We start from the raw sequence: 15715 nt of genomic DNA on the forward strand, positions 1-15715 counted from the left end.
GGCTACCCAGCATCTTCAGTTTGTTCCAAGCTGGTTTGAGAACAAGAGCTGCATGGTCTCACAAAACATGTTGCTGCTCTTCAATGTTGTTCACTGGCTTTCCAAATTCTGCTGAAATCGTTGAGCTTAACCTAAACAGCCCTATACAAATTGGAGCATGGAATAAGGATGCCTGTTTTCACATGGGCCTGTCTGTTCTCTAAGCTAAGGCAAACGTATCCTGACTCAGGTGCCTTCGAGCCTCAGAAATTGACAGTGGCAAATGCAGGCACTTTTCTGTTCTGTAGCCAGAGCCTTAAAACAGCCTTCCCAGGTGTATCTAATCTAATCCACCCCCTGCAACATCTATCCAGGGCCATCTCCTAAATTTTAGGCAATTGTCAAGGTTATTTTATTCACCCAGGCTTTTAGTAAACAGAAATGTCGAGTCTTTAGTGATGCCTATTGTTTTTAACTTTTGTGTCCTCTTTTTTATCGTTGCTTTATCTGGCTGCTTTTACTGTATACCTTTTTTAATAACCTGTTCCCCTGCCCCTCTATTATTTGAGATTTGATTGTAAGCCACCTTTGACATTCCTTCAGAATTGAAAAGTGGGATAGAAATGCTTACATAAACAAATGAGATGGTAGATTCCTGAGGTGGTCTAGTGGACTGTACCACTTGAGACCGCAAGTATAATGCTGTATTATTATTATTTTTAAAAAGCAGCCCCCCCCCACCTGGGTACATACAAAACTAGAACTCCAGGGATAAGCATGAGTTTCAGCTCTTTCTCCCTAATGCAAGGGTGGGAAACCTCAGCCCATGGAGGCCAGGCCAAATTTTCCCTAAATCACACCAGATGTCATATGTAACACCAGGTGTGGGGCAGGAAGAGGCATGGCACATCCTATCCCTGCAGCAAACAGGAATGAACTCTCTTGTGCATCAGATGAAGGGTGGAAAACTCAATCCTGCTTGGTGGAAGTCCCTGAGAAGGCTCCTTGCACATGAGGGTGCACCTGAACCCTGCAGAAAGCGGGACTGAACTCCCCTTTGTCAAAGGCGGCTGGCAGAACAGGGGGCTAGGGGAGAGAGAAAGAGCTGGGACCACTGTCCCCAAAAGCTCTACTAGATGGGCAGCTTTCATTTTAGTCCAACACTGATGGCGGAAGAGTTTCCTTTGCCCCACCTGAGGGCAGCAGACTACCGTATGTTCCGGCATATAAGATGACTTTTTAACCCAGGAAAATCTTCTCAAAAGTTGGGGGTCATCTTATAAACCAAGTTGTCTTATACACCGGAAAATATGGTAGATTGGAGCTGCAGGGCAGCGGGTGACATGGTACACACACCTCTGCTTCCCACCATCCTGTAGCTGCTTGGTACACACACACACACACACACACACACCCCAAGCATCTTATGTCTGAAGCTGTTTCCTCAGCCTACCAAATGGTAGGACCACCTCTGCATTGGCATCAAGCCAATGTTTAAGGGCATCTGGGCTGCCTGCTGCTTCTCCAGTGAGGTCACTGAGGGCATCTTGCGCAAGGGAGCTGACACGGCTTCCTGGCCTCTGGCGGCTAGAGTTACTTCATCAATAGGAGTATAGCATCTAGATCAAGGGAAGTAATAGTGCCACTGTATTCTGCTCTGGTCAGACCTCACCTGGAGTACTGTGTCCAGTTCTGGGCACCACAGTTCAAGAAGGACACTGACAAACTGGAACGTGTCCAGAGGAGGGCAACCAAAATGGTCAAAGGCCTGGAAACGATGCCTTATGAGGAATGGCTAAGGGAGCTGGGCATGTTTAGCCTGGAGAAGAGGAGGTCAAGGGGTGATATGATAGCCATGTTCAAATATATAAAAGGATGTCACATAGAGGAGGGAGAAAGGTTGTTTTCTGCTGCTCCAGAGAAGCGGACACGGAGTAATGGATCCAAACTACAAGAAAGAAGATTCCACCTAAACATTATGAAGAACCTCCTGACAGTAAGAGCTGTTTGACAGTGGAATTTGCTGCCAAGGAGTGTGGTGGAGTCTCCTTCTTTGGAGGTCTTTAAGCAGAGGCTTGACAACCATATGTCAGGAGTGCTCTGATGGTGTTTCCTGCTTGGCAGGGGGTTGGACTCAATGGCCCTTGTGGTCTCTTCCAACTCTATGATTCTATGATTCTAACCCCCCTGCAATGCAGGAATCTCAAGTAAAGCGTCCGTAACAGATGGCCACTCAACCTCTGCTTAAAAACCTCCAAGGAAGGAGAGTCCACAACTGTCAGGGAAAAAATCTTCCTGGTCCATAGTTCAGCCATTAGATTACGCCAGCTCCATGTAGCTCTCTTGGAAAGTGCCAACCACAGACTTTCCACCTCAGCATTTGGAAAGCACAGACTTCATCCAGTCAGTCAGAGGTTGCCTTGTTTCCAAAAGAGCAGCATGTGAACTTCAGCTGCCGGCTGTTTGCGCTTCTCTTCTCTGGCATTTCCCCCTCCTTCCTTGAACTTTCCCTTACTGTCTGCCCCTTCCACCCACTTGCAATCTTCTTAGGCCCCCGTCTCCTTTTTCTAGACACCTGTTGCTTCTACCTGTGGCCACTTGTCCACATTTCCTAGAGACAAGATGTGTCCATTCCCCAGCCAAAGTTTTAGCTGCCAGAGACCCCTGGGAAGAAAAGAGAACCCTGTGCTGGCTCCAGGGTTTTGTTTTTTGGGGGGTGGGGTGGAGGGTTTACAGGCAAAATATCCTGAACAGGCCTCCTCCCTGCCCATTCACTTGCCTTTGGGCCCAGCCTGTATAACTATCCAGCATATAACTCTAGCAACCTATAGTAACAAGATGTAAACAAGGTTGCTCCCCCTCCGCAAAGGAACAATGATTTACCAGGGACTGGGGTGAGTCAATAGGGACAGCTGGAGCATAGGCATAATATACAATATTCACAGTGGCAAAAAGTGTAATAATATATGGACACTTGGGCCTCTTTATTCAATTGGTAGCCTCTCCAATTGCTCCCCACCCCCCAACCCAAGGCTGCTTTCAGGTGGGGCTTTTTAACAAAAAATGTTTTAAGCTCAAACTTGAACATCTTCCACATCTGGAAGAGCCCCTGGCAGCTTGTGAAAAGGAAATGTTTTCTTAGCAGTGTTGATGCACCGAACTCTCTGTGCCACAGCATTCTGCTACCATTTTCCACTCTAGGTTCTGCAGTCTCTTCAGATTTCAACATCATTGATACAGAGACTCCGGTGTTTTTCCGAGGTGACAAGGCCTCTCAGTTTGGCTACCGTGTTGTCCAGACGAGAGCAGACGATGGCACGTCCTGGTGAGAACCAAACCGTTGCCCGTTTATTTTGTTCAGAGCAGCCACATGCCTGTAAACAGTTGTTTTCTAAAGCTTGCTTCCCTCCTGCAGGTTGGTAGTGAGTTCCCCCATGTCAGGCAACCGGACGGGATCGCTTTTCCGCTGCTCGTATGATACAGAGAAGTGCCAGCCAGTGGTTCTCCACCACAACAGTAAGCTAAAATTTTGTGTGCCTCCATTCTTCTGAAGGTGAGAGTGTCGCATCTGATGATTTTATCTCCTGAGAAGAGAGAGGTAACTCTTGAGGGCATATCTGCACTACAGACTGATACAGATGTTACAAGTCCCTATTTTCATCAGTTAAATTTTGGAGGGTATGCAGAATAGCTAGGAACTCTGTGTATGTATCCATGAGACATAGGGACAAAGTCTCTTTATATATTATGTCTCACTTATAAGTCTGTCTCTTTTTTCTACATGCCATCTCTCCTTGTCTGAAACAAAGATACCTCTGGAATATCTCTGGGACTTTCGCTGGCTGCCGATAAATCAGACTCCAAAATAATAGTAAGTAAAACCAGAGTGGAATCAAATAGCAAAATAGTGCAAATCCATGGGTGTGTCTGCGTTGGCAGTGTCTGTCACTCAGAAAGGAGGTGAAACAGAGGCAGCCCTGACATTAGTGAGAATGAGGCAGCCGCCTCAAGCAGCTGATTCAGGGCGTAATTAAAGGAGGAAAAAATCATTTTGAAATTTATTAATATTGTGTTTTTACTGTCAGGGATGGGAAGAGGAACTTGTGGGATTTTCTGCTTCAGGTGACAGAATAACTTGACCAGCTGTGGGTGCCTTGCAACTTGGCTTTGGAGAGAAAATATTGAGCTCAAGCAGAAAATGCCCTGACCTGGCCTTGAGGAGGAATTTCTCTCAGTTTGGCTGAGACAATCTAGAGTCACATCCATATCATACATTTAAAGCACAGTTATGTCACTTTAACAGCCTTTGCTCCCCTGAAAGGATCATGGGAAATGTAGTTCAAGGATGCTTGGAATTGTAGCTCTGTAGGGAGTCTCCTAACAACTCTCAGCACCCTTACCAAACTACAGTTCCCAGGATCCTTTGGTGGAAGCCGTGGTATAAGAGTGCTTTAAACATTTCAATAAATAAGTCTATGGTGTGGATATGACCTAGGTGAATCAGCTTAAGAGACAGGGATCCCATGGCTGTTTTCATCCTTCCTGTCCACACAGGCCTGTGGCCCAACATGGGAGCGTCGATGTGGGGACTTTGATTATCTGAATGGTGTCTGCTATATCATGAGCAATTTTAACCAACCTGCCAAAGAGATCCATCCAGCTTTCCAAGGTAAGATTTGGAGAAAATTAGCTTCAGATGCCTCATAGCATATTGCATTAATAAGCTAGGTTCGGGAGCATCGGTTTGGTAAAGGGGAAGAGGAGACAGTCATGCGCATGAAGTTGGACCAAGGTTGTCACACATATTGTGTCCTTTTAAGTGCTGCAGCACAGTTAGAAATTCAATATGTGCAGCTTTTCACCATTGCTGCATCTGCATGCCAGGTGAGAGTTATTCTGCAGTTCTAGCACCCCAAGATAAGCTTTGGCCTACCCCATATTGTATTTATCAGGCTATCCCCTTTGAGTTCCATGGCAATTCTCTCCAGTCAAACCATTCTTTTTGTACATTGCTCTGTAATACACAGTGACCCAATATGTCAATTACAAATAAGGAATTTTGACTGCTGCAAATCATACTTGCACACCTCCAGAATGGTATCTTCTACCTGCATCGTGTCTCTCAGAGGTCACTCTCCTGAAGGTGTGGATGTTTGATTTGGGGTGACTCACAGCTTAGTTTGGGGTACATGTCCTTGGTTCCTTGTTCATTTTGTTTTTGACTATTATTGATGTGGGCTTGTACACCTGGCAATGTCATGTACTAAAACCAAATACTCGGTTGGACATAATTCTGGAACATCTCATGTTCTCTTGGAGGTGTGGCTCTGTGATTTGTGGCAGCCCAAAGTTTAATTTGGGATGTTCAGACCCAATTCCTCATTTGCAGTTGTTACCTGAGATTATCATGTGTTAAAGACCATTGTGCAAAGGGTTCTGACTGGAGAGAAATGTTGTGACTCTTGAATGGGACAATCCCCACATTATGGAGACCTGCAAAGTTTATATTAGGATGCTGGGGCATATCGGCTTCCGTTCCTCGTTGAGGCTATTCATTTGTCTTTGTTTTGGGATGTCGTGGGAATGCAATCCATTTTCCACACCCATCATGCCTCTTGTCCACTCAGAGTGCACTGTTGGCGTGGATGCTGTGATCTTATTTGACGACTCTGGGAGCATTTCTAAAGGTTCCTTTCTCACAGTGAAGAACTTCACCCTTCAGCTAATGGCTTCTGTTTCTGAGGCAGATGTGCAGGTGAGAGCAATAAGGAGCTTTTTGGCGCTGCATGTGGGAAGTGACTGGGTGGGTGGGTGTCACTGGGCTTTGCTTCTTAGGTCACACCCCCTCCATAGTTTCAAAGCACTCTTATAGCATTTAAGCAGTCATGGCTTCCCTCAAAGAACACCAGCTTGTTAAGGGTGTTGAGACTCATAATTCCCCTTTCTCAGATTTCTGAGAGGGTTCTTTCCCAGCCCCACCTGGAGATGCTGAGGATTAAACCTGGACTTTTTGCATGCAAAGCAGATGCTCTACCACTGATTTTGAGTTTGAGTTTCACCTGGTCACAGGCCCTGCCAAGTTTGAAAGGCACCCCCATGTGGCACTGGTCATTCTTCATCTGCTGCCCTTAATTCTGTACTCCTTCCCCGTCACTGCCATTGCTGAGCTTTTGGGCTGGGCTGCCCTTCTCATGCCCTCTTGTTACTACTGCTTGCTTTAGAAAAATATATTGAATGGTTGGGCATCAGGCGCTGTGAAGTGAATGCTTCTGGGCAGCACATGGCAGGCAGCTCAAGGCTGGCAGATGTGGTGGTATGCAGCACACGCCACAGTTTCCCACCACTCTAACAATTGCCACTCACCATCTGGTGTCATTTGCCAGAGAGGAGCTCCTAGGCTTCTAAGTCCTGAATGTTGACTAACGGTGCCAAAGTGTGGGGTGTGCTCACTGTATTTTCATTGATGACATAAGCCATTCTCCAAATGATATTGATTCTTCACATGTGCTTCCAAACTCCCCACTGCATGGGGAAAGAGGAGCAGTGCGGTGTAGTGGTTAAGAGCGGTAAACTGTAATCTGGTGAACCGGGTTCGATTCCCCGCTCCTCCACATGCAGCTGCTGGGTGACCCTGGGCTAGTCACACTTCTCTGAAGTCTCTCAGCCTCACTCACCTCACAGAGTGTTGTGGGGGAGGAAAGGAAAGGAGAATGTTAGCCGCTTTGAGACTCCTTAGGGTAGTGATAAAGCAGGATATCAAATCCAAACTCCTCCTCCTCCTCATGTCTTCCAGTTTGCTATGGTCCAGTTTTCCACTGAAGTCAACCTGGTTTTTGATTTTAACTACTACAATGCATTTAAAAGCAAGGTGAAGGAAATAGTCGACGCAATTCAACAGACCAAAGGAAATACTCACACCCCGACTGCCATCCGCTATGTGGCGTGAGTACCAGGGAAATGATTTTTTGGGTTGGAGGAAGAGCCGGCTGCCTTTTGCCCCTTCAGACCCAAGCCATTTGCTGCCTTCTTTGCAGGGATAAAGTCTTCTTACCCAAGCTTGGCATGCGACCTCACAGCAAGAAACTCCTCATTGTCTTGACCGATGGCGTATCCAATGACGTGAAAACCACTTTTGAAGTCGCTATACAGGCTGCAGATAAGAAAGGCATCATCTGTTATGCCATTGGGGTATGGAGTTCAAAACCATCACTGAGGTTGCAATGTGTGGATTCTGTGACTGCACCATGCAAGCAGACAAGTGCAGGATCAGTACCTTGGGGAACCAAGTGCTGAGGTTATATGTGGCAGGGACCCATTAGTAATGGGGGGGGGGGACAAGACATCTTTATAGAAATTCCCTGTTGCTTGTTCCAGGTTGGCAAAGAAACTAGAACAGATGAGCTGAACATAATTGCTTCATCACCTAATAATGTTTTCGAAGTCGACAGCTTTGATGCACTCAGTAGCATTCAGAACCAGCTGAAGGACAAGATCTTTGCCATTGAAGGTCAGTGTCGCAAGGTGATGGAGCATCTTTGCTGATGCTCAGTTTTGTCCAAGAACTATAGGCATGGTACAGTAAAGGGAGGGCCCAGGATGTAAAGAACTGAAGTACCTAACAAGGGAATGAAGTTTAAGTTTAAGAATTCACAAAATGACATGGGCACTGTGGAACAGGGCGAGCCGTTGTGTCAGTCATTATTGCTAATGCTGAGGCGTCCAACAGATTCACCGACACTGTGCAACCTGACCCTGCCCAGCCGTTTACAAAGGAAGTGCAAATGTGGGGGTGCCATCCATGCTGAAGCCCCACAACAAAAGTACTTCTTGTACCAAAGCTTACTCTTCTCCCAACCCTGGAAAACTGCATTTGTTCTGCTCTAACATGAACATTTAGAAAGGGCAGATTTTGAGGCCAACCTTCCTCTTCTCCTTGCCCCCCTTCCATTCTTTACCTCTTGCCTGTCTTAATGATCTTTCGTTTCCCCAAAAGGGACCTCTGGAATCTCTGCTGGCAATTCATTTCAAAAAGAACTTTCTCAGGGCGGATTCAGTGCCCTCCTCACCCCAGTGAGTAGAAACTCTTGTCATAAGAACATATGCTTTGTTTGGGGTATTTATATCCCACTTTTTATACCACTTTTTAGAAGTGGTTTACAAAAGACCATCCGAACAATAAGAGTGTGTGTGTGTGTGTGTGTGTGTGTGTGTGTGTATACAGTGCTTTTTTTCTAAAAAAATGTTTGCGGTATACTCATTTTGACTCAAGAAATTCACCATTTTATAGTTCAAATCGGGGAAAATAAATACAGTAAATGGACAAAAGAACAAAGATTCACAAAATGTTTAGGACCCTGGCTTCCAATGTTATGAGAGACAGTGAAAAAGTAATCCAATTCTATTTTCCCATTCAGTTATGCATCTCAGTCAGTTCCTCTTAATCTTTCATTCATGAGTTCTGAAAACAATTCCTACCACCGTCCCTATTTAAAGGGAAGTCTCTCCTCATGGGCTGCCACAACTAGCAATACAACACTGTGTGGGATGGATTTGTCCTTTTGCCGTGCAGCCTTCCCCCACCCACCCCCCAAATTTTCCTTTGGGGAGACTTACTCATGAATGTTATCTGCTGATGCTCAGAGTCTGATCACCATATACAGAGAAGGACTCAGTTTCTCCCCCTCCCAATTGGTTCGCACCCTGGGAATGTTGTTCCCTTTCTGTGTATGTAGTTTGACTGTTTGGTTCACGTCATTTGCAGCTCTGTGCTCTGCAGGTATCTTTCCGTAGTTCAGCTTTTCCTATTTGTAAACTGATCTGGATTTAAATCTGCATACTGGCCTATAAGGGATAGGACTGATAGGAGAATAGCTTTGGACTAGATGATCATTGAATAAATTTAATAAATTTGTGTGTTTTTTTTAAACACCACAATAATTCTATGATGACATGTAGAACACCCTGTTATTTTGTTATGCAATGTGGAGAAATGCTTGACTTGGCTGTGGTTTGGTCATTAATTGGAGGAGAACTGAGAGGTGCAATTTGACTACTCATGTCTAAAACAGAATGGGCTGGGGAGTAGAGCTCAGTTATTGAAGTTTTTGTTGTTAATTCAATTGTTATATCACTCTTATCAAAACGTCCCAGGGTGGTGCACCACATTAACACATTTTACGGAGCACTACAAAACACACACAATAAAAAACATAATAATAGACAGCATAATAATAATAATATAATCCCACAGCTTTAACAAGCCATAGATTATTTAATGACCAAAGGGTAAAGCGGAATGGTTTTGCCTGGTGCCTAAAGACATGTAACCATGGCGCCAGCCGAGCTTCTCTGCGGAGAGTATTCCAGTCAGGGAGCCACTACAGTAAAGGCCCGTTCTTGTGTTTCCACCCTCCGAACCTCTCGGGGAGCAAAGACATAAAAAACGGCCTCAGATGACAAGTGCAGGGGCCAAGTCAGTTCCTATGGCAGTCCTTCAACACCGAGAAACCACCACCACACCTGGGACTGCAGTCTGTACTCCCCTCCCTATCTTTCTTCACGCCTCCATCTTCTTCCAGGGACATGTGGTAACTGGAGCTGTTGGGGCTCACACTTGGTCTGGGGGTCTGGAGGAACAGTCTTTGGGAGACCCTCCCCAAATCAAATTCCTGAACATTTCCTTCAATGTCTCGTATCTGGGTGAGTGAGGCAGCTTCTCCTTTGCTTCCATATCTAATGGCCTGCCAGGAGCTAACTCATCCAACCCGACGTCCACAACCTCCTCTTTCTTTGTCTCTGACAGGCTATTCGGTGGCTGTAGCTCAGCGTGGAAAGAAGCAGTTCTACATAGCTGGGGCTCCGCGATACCAGCATGTTGGAGCTGTCGCAGTCTTTGAAAGCCGGAGTAAGCGCTTGGTGGTATTCCCTGAAGGGGATCAGGTAAGAGGCAGAAACTGGGGTGCAGATCAGTCTCCCATTCACTTCATCTTGGGTGTGAAAGTTGTAAGCTGCCCTGGAAGTTGAGTTTTAAAGCAAGGCAGGCTACCTTTACTAATCTAGAACCAGCAGAGAGATGGGAGCGCAGGAGTCAGTCTCTTGGCCCATGTAGTTTGGTACTGTCTACACTGACTTGAGGGACGCAGGTGGCGCTGTGGGTTAAAGCCTCAGTGCCTAGGACTTGCCGATCGAAAGGTCGGCGGTTTGAATCCCTGCGGCGGGGTGCGCTCCCGCTGCTCAGTCCCAGCGCCTGCCAACCTAGCAGTTCGAAAGCACCTCCAGGTGCAAGTAGATAAATAGGGACCGCTTACCAGTGGGAAGGTAAACGGTGTTTCCGTGTGCGGCTCTGGCTCGCCAGATGCAGCTTTGTCACGCTGGCCACGTGACCCGGAAGTGTCTCCGGACAGCGCTGGCCCCTGGCCTCTTGAGTGAGATGGGCGCACAACCCCAGAGTCTGGCAAGACTGGCCCGTACGGGCAGGGGTACCTTTACCTTTACCTACACTGACTTGGCAGCAGTCAGCTTCAGGCAGCGGATGTTCCCATCCCTGCCTAGAGATGCTGAGGATGGAAACCTGGGACCTTCTGCATGCCAAGCAGGTGTCCTACAGCCTTTCCCCTCTTTCTCTTAGAAAGTTTACTTCAAACACATGGAAGAGACAGAGGGAGATGATAATCGAACAGCTTGTCAAAAATCACTGAGCAGCTGCTAAACAATAAGCAGACATCATATTGATAGCGACTAGGAGTAAATCCTGCAACTACAGTGGTACCTTGGGTTACATACGCTTCACGTTACAGACACTTCAGGTTACAGACTCTGCTAACCCAGAAATAGTACCTCGGGTTAAGAAGTTTGCTTCAAGATGAGAACAGAAATTGTCTTCCGGCGGCACGGCGGCAGCAGGAGGCCCCATTTGCTAAAGTGGTGCTTCAGGTTAAGAACAGTTTCAGGTTACGAACGGACCTCCGGAACGAATTAAGTACTTAACCCGAGGTACCACTGTATTAAAATATGAAAAGGCTCTATTCCTGTGTTTCTCCTTTTTCTTGTGCCCCCTGCTCTGACTGATCACAGATTGATCACAGATTCCAGTTGACTAACTGATTAATTCTGCCATGGGATACTCCTGTCAGTCTCAAACTGCTTCACATCAATATTCCAAGAGGGTTTTGGGCCTACATCTTCTCTCTCTCTATTAAGTTGGGGGTTGACATAGCAGCCGGCACAGCGATTTCTTCAAGTAGCTCTTTATTTTGTAAGCTGGAATAGAACTGACTGCAAACAGCTCAGCCGGCCTGCTTTTATAGGCAGCCGGCTGTCAACATTGTAACAACCACAGCCCAGAGTTCCCGCCTAAAATAACTGCTGCGGACCTGAGTGAAAACTATCTACAGACCTGAGTGAAAACTATATACAGTATCCCCCTGTTGGCCCAGGGTGAAACTACACTACATATAACACCCCTCCCCACCGAGATAAGGCGTTAGTTACAATCGTAATGGTTTCCTTATATACAGCACTACGCGTAATGGTTCAATTAGGCACAAAAGCATATCGGTTACATTTACCATACTTAGACCAACAGTGATACATGTCCAACAACATAGTCCTTTAAATAAGTTGGGCACTTGGAAACTCTGCCAGACCGCCGGGGACTGGTAGCCAAGTCCGGAGGGCCACACAGTTCTCGCTGAGGCTGTGGTGCGACCCTAGGTGGCGTTGGGACCAACTCCCCTGGATCCGCTGCTGTGGGTGGAGCCTCCGCAAGTGGAGTGGTCTGAGTCTGTTCTGAAGCGGCTTGGTTCGGCTCCACGCTGGTAGTTTGCGAGGGAGGTGTAGGTGGGGCCTCGCCATCTGTACGTGTCTCTTCTGGAGCTGCAAGCGCAGTTGGGGGCACCTCGGTAGTGTCCAAGTTCCCAACCCTGCGCCTAAGCTGGTCTATGTGCCGTCGCCACAAGCGTCCATCTTCGAGTGCCACCTGGTACGAGCGAGGTCCAGTGACTCCCACTACTGTGGCTGGCACCCAAGGAATGTCCCCCACATAGTTCCGGGCAAAGACCTGGTTTCCTGGGACAAATGACCGTGGCGCGTTGGCACAGCCTGGGGGTTCAGCCACGGCAAAGTCCGGGTGTAGCCGGTCGAGCGGTGACCTGAGGCGGCGGCCCATAAGCAGTTCAGCAGGACTCCTCCCTGTGGCCGCATGAGGGGTGATGTGTTGCACGAACAAGTATTCGGCGACCCGCTCATGCCAGTCTCCCCGGTCCAGGCGCGCCAGTGCCTCTTTTGCCGAGCGCACCATTCTTTCCGCTTGCCCGTTGCTGGATGGATGAAAGGGTGCCGTTAGGGCATGGCGGATGCCCAGTCCCAAAAGATACCGCTCAAAGGTGCCTGACGTGAACTGCGGTCCGTTGTCAGAGACAAGGACATCAGGACACCCATGCGTTGCAAACAGGCCTCGCAGCACCCGGATGACAGCTTCGGTAGTGGTGGAGGGCATCAGGGCGACCTCCAGCCATTTGGAATAGGCGTCCACCACTACCATAAAGGTCCGGCCGTGAAAGGGGCCAGCCAGATCGATGTGCACCCTCGACCAGGGTGTCTTTGGCATCTCCCAGGTGTGTCCCTTAGCTGCCGGTGGTGCAGGCCTCGACTCTTGGCACGCTTGACAGGCGGACACCCAGGCAGTGATGGCATCGTCCATATTAGGCCACCAGACGTAACACCGAGCCAATGCCTTCATTTTGACAATTCCCGGGTGGCCAACGTGCAGAGCCTCCAGGACGCGCTGACGGAGTCCCTGGGGAATCACGACGCGGTCTCCCCACAGCAGACAGCCGCGATGAGCTGAGAGTTCATGTTGTCTGGTTGCGAAGGGCTGGAACTCCGATGCAAAAGGCCCTTGTGGCCACCCCCTCCACACCCAGTTGAGCACCCGGCTGATGGTGTGATCCTGGGCAGACGCGGAGGCCACAGTGGTAGCTGATACAGGCGCTGCCGGAAGATCCTCAATCAGAAGGAGCGATGAAGCTGGAGCCGGGTCTTCCACAAATGCTGGAAGAGGGCAACGGCTGAGGGCGTCGGCATGGCCCATCGATTTCCCCGGGCGATGGATGAGCCGGTAGTGGTAGGCAGCCAGGAAAACAGTCCATCGCAGCATGCGTGGCGAGAGGACCGGTGGAGTTGGACGATCACCGGCGAGGAGGCCCAGGAGTGGCTTGTGGTCAGTGATGAGGTCAAAAGTCCTGCCATAGAGGTATTCATGGAACCTCTTCACTCCAGCCACAAGTGCCAATGCCTCCTTGTCGAGCTGGCTGTAATTCCGTTCCGTTGGAGATAGTGTCCTGGAAAAGTAGGCGAGCGGTGCTTCTCTTCCATCTGGAAAACGGTGACTAAGGACAGCACCGATGCCAAAAGGTGAGGCGTCGCAGGCAAGGACCAGCGGCCTGGATTCACTGTACTGTACCAGCACACTGTCTGAAGAAAGGAGAGCCTTGACCGCGTTGAAGGCCGCCGTCTCCCGATGACCCCAGGCCCAAGGCGTCTTAGTGCTAAGGAGTCGGTGAAGAGGCTCAGCCACTGTGGCTTTGTGGGGCAGGAACATGTTATAAAAGTTCAGCAGCCCCAGGAATGCCTGCAACTCCGTTTTGTTCTTTGGGGTGGGGGCCTGCTGGATAGCGCGGATCTTGGATGTGGTTGGGTGAAGGCCGGAGGCATCGATAAGATAGCCCAGGAACTCTACCTGTGGAACGGCGATCTGGCACTTCTCCCTCTTTACCTTGAGCCCGGCCTCTTGGAACCTGGTCAGCACGGCACGGAGGCGCTCGAACAGCTGCTGGTGTGAGTCTGCAGACACCAAGACGTCATCAAAATATGGTACCACGCCCGGAAGCCCTTGCAGGAGACGCTCCATAAGGCTTTGGAAGATTCCAGGAGCCACACTCACCCCAAACTGCAACCGGCGGCAACGGAATGCCCCCCGGTGGGTGACGATCGTCTGGGCTTCAGCAGTGGCATCATCAACTGGCAGTTGTTGATATGCTTGGGCAAGGTCCAGCTTAGCGAAGACCTTACCCTCACCCAGGGAATGCAGCAGGTGTTGGACAACAGGAACCGGATAAGCGTGCTGCTGAAGTGCCTTGTTGATCGTGCACTTGTAGTCGGCGCAGATTCTCACCGACCCATCTGGCTTGACAGGCGTGACGATGGGGGTTTCCCACTTGGCGTGGTCAACCGGCTCCAAAACTCCTTGGGCAATCAGTTTGTCCAGTTGTTCGTCCACCTTAGCCTTGAGAGCAAAGGGAACCCGGCGTGGCTTTAGCTTGATGGGGGCGACTTGTGGATCAAGGCTAAAGGAGATGGGCGTACCTGTATATTGCCCCAAGGTGCCGTCAAAAACCTCGGCAAAGTCTTTGACCAGACCCTCAGTCTCTGCGTTAGAGATGCAGTTGATGCCGGTGACTTCCAGGCCGAGGGCATCAAACCAGTCTAGCCCTAGGAGGCTTGGCCGCTGACCTTCGACCACCACCAACCGGAGCAGGCCCGAAAAATCCTTGAAGGCGATCCGGAACCGGCCAACGCCTACCACGGGAATGTCGTTTCCCTGGTAGTCTCTCAGGTGTACGCGGTGAGAGTTGAGTTGCCTCTTGGACACTCTGGGTACCAGTCTTTTGATGGTGCTCCATGACACGATGGACAGGGCAGACCCGGTGTCGATCTCCATGTCACATGGAGCTCCTTCAATGAGCACCGTGACGTTCAGCTTGCGTCGCGTAGGCGAGTCGGTTTGGCCAATCGTGGTTCCAGACGGGCAGCGGCAGTTGGTGAGAGCGAAACAACTTTCCTTGGCAGACTGGAGTGAAGACTTGGACTTGCGAGTCGATGAAGGGGGGGTGTCAGACGGAGCCGATCGGCAGACCTTAGCGATGTGGCCCCTTCTGGAACACTTCCTACAGATGGCGTCTCTGAATCGACACTTGGCACGGGAATGGTTGCCTCCGCAGCCGGCACATTCCGGTTGGCCCTTGGACTTCTGTTGGAACTTCCTGCGCTCCCGCTTTGTCTGGTGCACATCATCGTCTTCACTGGAGGATGCCTCATCACTGCTGGCCTCTTCATGATGCACCGGAACTGGCTCCCTAGCAAGACGCGGGCTGCTGGACTTGCGGATCTCCTGGGCGGAGCGTTCAGCAGCTTCTGAGGCCACAGCCTCCTCAATGGCTTTCTGTAGCGTGAGGTCTGGCTTGGCTAGGAGACGCCGTTGCAGATGGATGTCCCGGACCCCGCAGACGATTCGATCCATCAGGGCATCGTCTAAGTCTCGGAACTCACAGTGCATTGCAGCCTGGCGCAGGGCGGTGGTGTAGCTGTTGATTGACTCCCCCTCTGCCTGGTTCCGGTGGTAGAACGCATGGCGGGCAGCAATCTTGGACGGCTTTGGTGCATAGTGGTTGCGGAGCTTCTCTTGGATCGTGTCCCATGGTGTTGCCTGGACTGCTTCAGGCGCAACCAATGCTCGGGCCGTCTCAAACACCTCAGGCCCACAGAGGCTGAGGAATAGGCCCCGCTTCCGATCCTTTGATACTGCTGTCAGCTCGTTGGCTTGGAGGTAGCAGTCGAACCGAGCGAGGTAGGAGTCCCATGATTCAGAGGCTGACACAAACGGCGGTAGAGGCACAAGTGAAGCCATGATTCCGATGCCGGCGTGAAGGGCGATGGATGGAACACAGTGCTCTAGCCA

At 49.6% G+C, this 15715-nt stretch overlaps 1 protein-coding gene across 2 annotated transcripts in view; it reads left to right on the plus strand.

The window, feature by feature from the left end:
- LOC309354542 (integrin alpha-X-like) overlaps positions 1-15715 on the plus strand; it is a 35023-nt gene that overhangs the window by 924 nt on the left and 18384 nt on the right. Inside the window, exons 1-12 of one of the 2 annotated variants that reach the window (XM_081884733.1) lie at positions 2743-2873; positions 3181-3304; positions 3395-3495; positions 3789-3850; positions 4534-4648; positions 5607-5734; positions 6773-6921; positions 7014-7167; positions 7354-7486; positions 7973-8049; positions 9558-9678; positions 9782-9918. In XM_081884733.1, coding sequence (XP_081740859.1) covers positions 3414-3495; positions 3789-3850; positions 4534-4648; positions 5607-5734; positions 6773-6921; positions 7014-7167; positions 7354-7486; positions 7973-8049; positions 9558-9678; positions 9782-9918 — 1158 coding nt within the window. In that variant the 5' untranslated portion in view covers positions 2743-2873; positions 3181-3304; positions 3395-3413. Of the gene's footprint in view, positions 1-2742; positions 2874-3180; positions 3305-3394; positions 3496-3788; positions 3851-4533; positions 4649-5606; positions 5735-6772; positions 6922-7013; positions 7168-7353; positions 7487-7972; positions 8050-9557; positions 9679-9781; positions 9919-15715 lie in introns of those variants that run through there. The other variant, XM_081884732.1, reaches the window with a different exon arrangement.

This window comes from Podarcis melisellensis (genome assembly GCF_964234715.1).
Source record: "Podarcis melisellensis genome assembly, chromosome: 13".
Lineage (NCBI taxonomy): Eukaryota > Metazoa > Chordata > Lepidosauria > Squamata > Lacertidae > Podarcis > Podarcis melisellensis.